Genomic DNA, 8747 nt, shown 5'->3' with positions numbered 1-8747 from the left:
GCAAACCGAGGGGCCAAACGGCCGCAGCCTTTGCAGCAGAAAGCTGTGCAGTTACCACTGAATGCAAAGAGCAGAGGCTGTGCTGGCTGCCGGCGGCAGGAAGGGTGTAAGGGTGAGTTTCTGGACTCAGTCACTGCCCCAGCCCACACTCCCTGTCAAAGCACTGTTTATTTATTTTACACTCTCAATAATTTATTGTCTCTCAGGACAGGCAGAGCGAAGCATGTGGCAGAAATATAGGTTCAATTGCATTTCTTTCCAGCACTGCTGAGAATATCCTCTCCCCCCCCCCCTCCACTGTGCTTTCGAGTAGGCTAGTCCTCTGCACCATACCCCAGTGGTTTCCACTTTGTAGGTTAGTGCATGCTGCCTGGTTTTAATTCAACTCCTGATTCTATTCTCGGTGAAATCTTCCCCCTTCTCTCTCTATCTTTCTCTTTCCCTCTCTCTCCCCTCTCTTTCTCTCTCTCCCTCTCCCTCTCACTCTCTCCTCTCTCTCTCACTCTCTCCTTTCTCTCTGTCCTCTCTCTCACTCACATTGTCTCTTTTTCCTTGATTTCCACACTCCCTTCTCTCTCTCTCTCCCTCTCCACTGCTCTTTTTCCTTCCCTCTCTCTGTCAGTGTTTCTATTTTTTCCCTGTATTATTTCTTTCCCCTCCTCCCTCCCTCCCTCTCCCCCCCCCGCCCTCCCTTTCACCCACAAGCCCAGCTCGGAAAGGAGCCAGCCGTACTGGTTTGGGTGGTGGGGATCAGAGAGAGTTGCTCAGTGCCGGGAGCGGGAGAGGAGAGCAGTTCCCGGCCGCCGTGGCCGCCGCTGAGACGGGGACCCGCTTGCTGAGGGACGCGCAGGCACTCGGGATCTTGGAAGCTCGTCCCGGCCTCCTGGCAGACACTCGCCGGAGGGGGGAGGTGGTAAGGTGGAAGAAGGATTGCTTGCCACCGTCCACATCGCAGACTTTTGCCAGGATTTGCCTTCCACCCCGAACCCCTCGGACTGGAGAAGGGATTTTTCCATCGGCTTCTTCAGCGGGAGCTGTCTGCAAGTTACGGCGGGAGCGCTGAGGAGAACATCAGCAGTGGGGGTGTGGGGAAGATGCATCAATCTGTGATGGGATAAGCCGGGAGATTCGCCTTGCTACCTCCCCGTCCCCGGACGGCTGAGACCCCCCCCCCCCCACCCACGCCGCTGGATGCCATGGAGAGGAGGGCATCATGACGCGATGCCGGCCGGTGGCACCCCCGCTATGTCCTGCGTGGCCGCTGCTCTCCTCCTGGGCCGCCTGGCACTGCCCGCCCTTCTGCTGAGCCCCCGGCCGTCCTGGGCCGCGGCCCGCGTCTCCTCCAGCCTCAGCACCTCCCACCACGTCCACCACTTCCACAGCAAGCACTTCTCCGTGCCTATCGCCATCCACCGCTCTGCTGTCTCGGCCCGAGGTCACGGTAAGCTCAGCCGCCGGCTGCCCTCCCCAGCCCCGCTTGCATGCGCTCCAGGGTGGGCTGCCTCGCCGAGTCAAATAGTCAGACTCCTCGACTGACCAAACACAACTGTCGGGCTTTCGTTCCATAGTACTGCTTGGGTTGCATAGCGGCAACTTAGAAAAGAGAACTGTACAGAAACAGGCCCTTCAGCCCATCTAGAACAGAAAGGGCCAGGCCTTTCGGCCCACAATGCTGTGCCGAACGAATTGAATTACTAATCAAATTGATACTCAATGTCCATATTTTTCCATTTTCCTCACATTCATGTACCTATGTAAACATTTCCTAACTGTCCTTAGTGTATCTGCCTCCAACACCACCTTAGGCAGTGCATTCCAGCCACACACACTCTCTGTGTAAGAAAACTTGCCTCCGACAACTCCTTTGAAATTACCCCCTTCACCTTAAATGCGTGCCCTCTGGTATTGGGTTGGCATGTTAATCTTAAGAGTTCAGGAGATGAGGGCTGTAGAACAATGAGGGACACAGATAGGGTGTAGGGGACTGAGGGGTGACCTTATAGAGGTGTGTAGAACCATGAGGGACACAGATAGGGTGTAGGGGACTGAGGAGTGACCTTATAGAGGTGTGTAGAACCATGAGGGACACAGATAGGGTGTAGGGGACTGAGGGGTGACCTTATAGAGGTGTGTAGAACCATGAGGGACACAGATAGGGTGTAGGGGACTGAGGGCTAACATTATAGAGGTGCACAGAACCATGAGGGACACAGATAGGGTGTAGGGGACTGAGGAGTGACCTTATAGAGGTGTATAGAACCATGAGGGACACAGATAGAGTGTAGGAAACTGAGGGAGTGACCTTATAGAGGTGTGTAGAACCATGAGGGACACAGGGTGAATGCACATAGACTTTTCCCCAGGGTGGGAGAATCAGTAACCGGAGGACAGAACTTTAAGGTGAGGGGGAGAGATTTAATAGGGACCTGAGGGGTAACTTCTTCCCTCAGAGGATGGTCTGTACATGGAACGAGCTGTCAGGGGAAATGGTTGAAGCAGGTGCACTAAAAACATTTGGGCAGGTACATGGATGGGAACGGTTTAGAGGGATATGGGTAAATCCAACTAGTTTAGGCAGATAGCATTTACCTGTTGTGCTGAAGGGCCTGTTTCCAATCTGTGATGGGGCAAACTGGACTTTACTCCTTTGAGTGTAGGAGACTGCGAGGTGATCTTGTAGAGGTGTACGAGATGACAGTTGTAGCCCAACCCTTGGCAGCCAGTGGAGAAATTGTGGCTGGTTTTGTTTGTTGAAGGGTTAACTTTTCGCTGGATTGGCAGTTCACATTGGCACATGTTCCTGGACAGTCACAGCCAGTCAATTAATCTCCCTTCTCACTGGCAGCAATTAACTAATCAGCAAGAGTGTGCAGGAGAAATCAAATGAAGCCATTTCTTTTTTTAAATAATGTCACCTCTTTGATTCCTCTCCCGGCTTTCCCAGAGAGACTGTAATTCCTGCAGATTCCAGGGAAAACCCTGGAGGGCTGACAAGCCCCGGGCTCCGTGCGGGGTTCAGCACAGCTGGGGTGGAGAAGGTGGAGTGGGGATGGGGGGGGGAGTGGGGACTGATCTGTTTGGAGTCAGTGCACGTCCGTCGGGCAGGAAGCCTGTACTGAGTCCCAGGGCTGGCAGGGATGCTGCCTCGTTGCGGTGCCTGCCTTTGTTAAGGAGGACACAGATCTCTTCTCTGTCAGTGGAGCTGGAGGCAAACAAACTGGCTGCACAGACTGGGCTTGGAAATGGGGACATTTCGCAGCGCTGGTCTTGTCATTATAAATCCTGTATCACCCCTTCCCCTTCCACCTCCCCTTTACCTGACCTTCCCCTCCCCAGAATTAATGCCCAGCAGGGTCCTCACTAGGAGTCTCAGACTGAGTGGTCAGGAACCTGGTACGAGCCCCACCCTGCCCTGCTGGACCGTCTGTCTCTCGGTCTAGCCTTCTGTACCTTAATATGTGAGCAGACACTTGCACATGTGTGTTTGTGTGCACGCGCGTGTGTGTGTACACATGTCATAGAAAAGCACAGCGCAGAAACAGGCCCTTCGACCCATCTAGTCTGTGTGTGTCCGTGCAATGCCAGTGAGCACGTATGTCTGTGTATGCGAGTTCGGTGTACATGGGTCCGTGTGCATGCATGTGGTGAATGATTGTGCGCACGTACAAGTGTGAGCTTGTGTGTGAATCCGTGTATGTGTGTAACTGCACCTGCATGTCAGTCCAAATGTACTTGTGTGCTTGTTCACGTGTGTGTGCGTGCATAGGTGTGAATTTCTGCACATGAATGGATAATCTGTTTAACCGTGTACCTTGTATGACTGTTATGTGGAAACGAACCTGCCCCCACTCCCCCGACCCCAGGAGTTGACAGTGAGGTGGAGCAGGGACAGGAAGATGAAGGTGGGATGCACAGATCAGGCTCTCGTCCTGCTGCAGAACTCCCACAGCCTGCAGGGCAGATGTCAGACACCCTCTGCTCCTCGGGCTCTCCAGCCCATCTTCCCTCAGCCTCTCACCCTCCACTTCTCACTCACCTACTGGTTACCACTGGACAATGCACATCAATCAGGGCCAATTAAATTTTTTAGAATCCCCATTAATATTTATAGGGAATGCAGTGCATTCCTGCAAAGCGGCAGAGCAGAATAGAACCACTCCCTGACGATGCCAGGCTGGGGTGTTGGGGGAAAGCCGGACTCAGGATTGTTCCCACTGTCAGTCCGTTCAAACCATTTGCAGCATCAATTGTCCAGTTCAGGATGGAGGGAGGAGAATTGGCCAGTGGGGCAGATAATGAGTGTGTGTGTCTGTATATGTGCATTTTCAGCTGTGTATGAGGATGTCTGTGTGTCTGTGTGTGACTGTGTGCACTTTCAGCTGTGTATGACCCTGTGTGTGGAACTGTGTTTGTGTCTCTGCATACATTGTACGTGTGTGCAGAGTACATTTATGTATGTGAGAGGGAGATGATGTGGTTTTGGTATGTATGCGTTAAGGAGAATGCATATACATCTGTGACTCTGAACATGACTCTGTGGAAGGTGGTGAAACAGGGGACGTTGCCAGAGACTGAGACGTGGTGTATATCAGTGAGTCTGGGACGGCTCAGTGGACACAGGCAGGGGCAGGGTGAACATCTCCTTGGACCAGAGAATGCAGGAGTGATCTGAAGTGATTCCAGAGGCCACACTGGAATCAGTGGATGTAATTGCCCTTTGTACTGAGAGGCAGAGGCTGGAGGGGAGGTTAGGGTAACAGGACTGGAGAGTGGAGTGACAATGTGTTAACCTGTGTTGGGGTACAGCAAGGCCAGTGAACTCCATCACTGCCCTGTTGTTCAGAATTGCTGTATGCAGTGGGTGCAGAGACAAGCTACAGTCGAACACCTGAGCTCTCTGTTCCACAGTACTGAGGTCCAAGTGCTGGAGTAACATAGAGTTACTCAAGGGTAGAGTTAACCAGAGATAATGTAGGTCATGAGGCAGAGAGGAGGTGCAAGGTGATAAACTGAATTTCAGGAAGTAACAAATGTGCACATGACTCTGGATGGGAGGTAAATCTCAAATAGGAGGGGGCAAGTGGAATATGCAAGTATTCAAAAGAGGTTTCCCAGTCAAAGCATAGCTCGTCATTACCCTGGGATGGTGTTTTGGTACATTCCTCTGTGCTGGGGTTCAGGTACTGGGATATTACTCTGTGCTGAAGTTCAGGTACTTGAGTTACCCAGTATTACTCTGTGCTGGTGTTCAGGTAGTGCAGTAATCCAGTATTACTCTGTGCAGGGATTCGGGTACTGGGTTTACCCAGTATTACTCTGTGCAGGGGTTCAGGTACTTGAGTTACCCAGTATTACTCTGTGCTGGTGTTCAGGTACTGCAGTAATCCAATATTACTCTGCTGGGGTTCAGGTACTGCAGTAATCCAGTATTACACTGTGCTGGGGTTCAGGTACTGGGTTTACCCAGTATTACTCTGTGCTAGGGTTCAGGTACTGAGATTATCCAGTAATACCCTGTGGTGAGGTTCAGGTACTGGAATTATTCAGTATGACGTGTTCGGCACAACATTGTGGGCTGAAGGGCCTGTAACGTGCTGTACATGTTTATGTACTCTGTGCTAAGGGTCAGGTACTGGGATTACCCAGTATTACTCTGTGCAGGGGTTCAGGTACTGGGTTTACCCAGTATTACTCTGTGCAGGGGTTCAGGTACTGGGTTTACCCAATATTACTCTGTGCAGGGGTTCAGGTACTGAGTTTACCCAGTATTACTCTGTGCAGGGGTTCAGGTACTAGGTTTACCCAGTATTACTCTGTGCAGGGGTTCAGGTACTGGATTTACCCAGTATTACTCTGTGCAGGGGTTCAGGTACTGAGTTTACCCAGTATTACTCTGTGCAGGGGTTCAGGTACTGAGTTTACCCAGTATTACTCTGTGCTAAGGGTCAGGTACTGGGTTTACCCAGTATTACTCTGTGCTGGTGTTCAGGTACTGCAGTAATCCAGTATTACTCTGTGCAGGGGTTCAGGTACTGGGTTTACCCAATATTACTCTGTGCAGGGGTTCAGGTACTGAGTTTACCCAGTATTACTCTGTGCAGGGGTTCAGGTACTGGATTTACCCAATATTACTCTGTGCAGGGGTTCAGGTACTGAGTTTACCCAGTATTACTCTGTGCAGGGGTTCAGGTACTGAGTTTACCCAGTATTACTCTGTGCAGGGGTTCAGGTACTAGGTTTACCCAGTATTACTCTGTGCAGGGGTTCAGGTACTGGATTTACCCAGTATTACTCTGTGCAGGGGTTCAGGTACTGAGTTTACCCAGTATTACTCTGTGCAGGGGTTCAGGTACTGAGTTTACCCAGTATTACTCTGTGCTAAGGGTCAGGTACTGGGTTTACCCAGTATTACTCTGTGCTGGTGTTCAGGTACTGCAGTAATCCAGTATTACTCTGTGCAGGGGTTCAGGTACTGGGTTTACCCAATATTACTCTGTGCAGGGGTTCAGGTACTGAGTTTACCCAGTATTACTCTGTGCAGGGGTTCAGGTACTGGATTTACCCAGTATTACTCTGTGCAGGGGTTCAGGTACTGAGTTTACCCAGTATTACTCTGTGCAGGGGTTCAGGTACTGGGTTTACCCAGTATTACTCTGTGCAGGGGTTCAGGTACTGAGTTTACCCAGTATTACTCTGTGCAGGGGTTCAGGTACTGAGTTTACCCAGTATTACTCTGTGCAGGGGTTCAGGTACTGGGTTTACCCAGTATTAGTCTGTGCTGAAGTTCGGGTATTAGGATTAACCCGTATTACTCTGTGCTGGGGTTCAGGTACTGAGTTTACCCAGTATTACTCTGTGCCGGGGTTCAGGTACTGGGTTTACCCAGTATTACTCTGTGCAGGGGTTCAGGTACTGGGTTTACCCAGTATTACTCTGTGCAGGGGTTCAGGTACTGAGTTTACCCAGTATTACTCTGTGCAGGGGTTCAGGTACTGGGTTTACCCAGTATTACTCTGTGCAGGGGTTCAGGTACTGAGTTTACCCAGTATTACTCTGTGCAGGGGTTCAGGTACTGGGTTTACCCAGTATTAGTCTGTGCTGAAGTTCGGGTATTAGGATTAACCCGTATTACTCTGTGCTGGGGTTCAGGTACTGAGTTTACCCAGTATTACTCTGCGCAGGGGTTCAGGTACTGGGTTTACCCAGTATTAGTCTGTGCTGAAGTTCGGGTATTAGGATTAACCCGTATTACTCTGTGCTGGGGTTCAGGTACTGGGGAAGATGCAATCAAGGTGAGAGAATACAGAGAACATTTACAAGGGTCTTGCTGGGCCTGGATGACCTGAGATATAAGAAAAGATTGAACAGGTTAGGACTGTATTATTTAGAGTGTAGAAGACTGAAAATAGCTTTGATAGAGGTGTACAAAATTATGAGGGGTATGGATAAAGTTGATGCAGGCAGGCTTTTCCCACTGAGGTGGAGTGGGACCACAGCTAGAGGGCAAGACTTAAGGGTGAAAAGTGAAAATTTTAAGGAGAACAGGAGGGGAAATATCTTCACTCTGAGGGTGGTGAGAGCGTGGAATGAGCTGCCAGCCCAAGTGTTGCATGCGAGCTCGAGTTCAATGTTTGGATAAGCACATGGAGGGTAAGGGTATGGAGGGCTGTGGTCCCAGCTCAGGTCGATTGGAGTGGGCATTTTTAATGGTTCCAGCATGAACTAGATAGGCTGAAGGGCCTGTTTCTGTGCTGTCTCTATGACTCTACTCTGTTTTGTGGGTCAGGTACTGTGGTAACCCAGTTTTATGGCTGGGGGGATTCAGGTACTGGGCTTACCCAGTATAGCTGTGTGATGGGGTTGAGGTATTGGGATTACCCAATATTACTCTTGCTAGGAATCAGGTATTGTCATTACCCAATATTACTCTTGCTGGGGTTCAGGTATTGGGATTACCTAATATTACTCTTGCTGGGGTTGAGGTATTAGAATTACCCAATATTACTCTTGCTGGGGTTGAGGTATTGGGATTACCTAATATTACTCTTGCTTGGGTTCAGGTATTGGGATTATCGAATGTTACTCTTGCTGGGGTTCAGGTATTGGGATTACCTAATATTACTCTTGCTGGTGTTGAGGTATTGGGATTACCTAATATTACTCTTGCTGCAGTTGGGGTGTTGGGATTACCTAATATTACCCTTGCTGGGGTTGACGTATTGGGATTACCCAATGTTACTCTTGCTAGGGTTCAGGGAGTGGGATTACCGAATATTACTCTTGCTGGGATTGAGGTATTGGGATTACCTAATATTACTCTTGCTGGTGTTGAGGTATTGAGATTACCTAATATTACTCTTGCTGGGGTTGAGGTATTGGGATTACCTAATATTACTGTTGCTGGGATTGGGGTACTGAGGTTACCTAGTACTATTCCTGCTGGTGTACAGTACTGGGATTACCCAGTGTTGCTGATGTTTAGGTACTGGGACTACCCAGTATTATTCTATACTGAGATCAATGTACAGGGGTAACACAGTACTCTATGCTGAGTTTCAAGCATTGGAGTTTCCCAATATTACTCCGTAATGAGGTTCAGGTACTGGAGTTACTCTGTATTGAGTTTCAGATAATGAGGTCACCCAGTATTACTTTGTGCTGAAGTTCAGGTACTGTTGTTACCTGTGATCACCCAGTATTACTCTGTGCTGAGGTTAGGTAATGGGGTTACCCATTATTACTCTGTT

General features: G+C 49.8%; 1 protein-coding gene across 3 annotated transcripts in view; it reads left to right on the top strand.

Annotated features, from left to right (window-relative positions):
- Positions 1–1217: 1217 nt before the first annotated feature.
- Positions 1218–8747, top strand: part of LOC140188829 (neurexin-1-beta-like) — a 531757-nt gene continuing 524227 nt past the window's right edge. For all 3 annotated transcript variants that reach the window (XM_072245481.1, XM_072245482.1, XM_072245483.1), the window contains exon 1: positions 1218–1441. In XM_072245481.1, coding sequence (XP_072101582.1) covers positions 1222–1441 — 220 coding nt within the window. In that variant the 5' untranslated portion in view covers positions 1218–1221. The remainder of the gene's footprint in view (positions 1442–8747) is intronic.

The sequence above is a fragment of the Mobula birostris genome, chromosome 28, assembly GCF_030028105.1.
Source record: "Mobula birostris isolate sMobBir1 chromosome 28, sMobBir1.hap1, whole genome shotgun sequence".
NCBI classification, from domain to species: domain Eukaryota; kingdom Metazoa; phylum Chordata; class Chondrichthyes; order Myliobatiformes; family Myliobatidae; genus Mobula; species Mobula birostris.
Note: the sequence above shows the minus strand (reverse complement) of the source record. Positions and strands in the feature narration are given on the sequence as shown.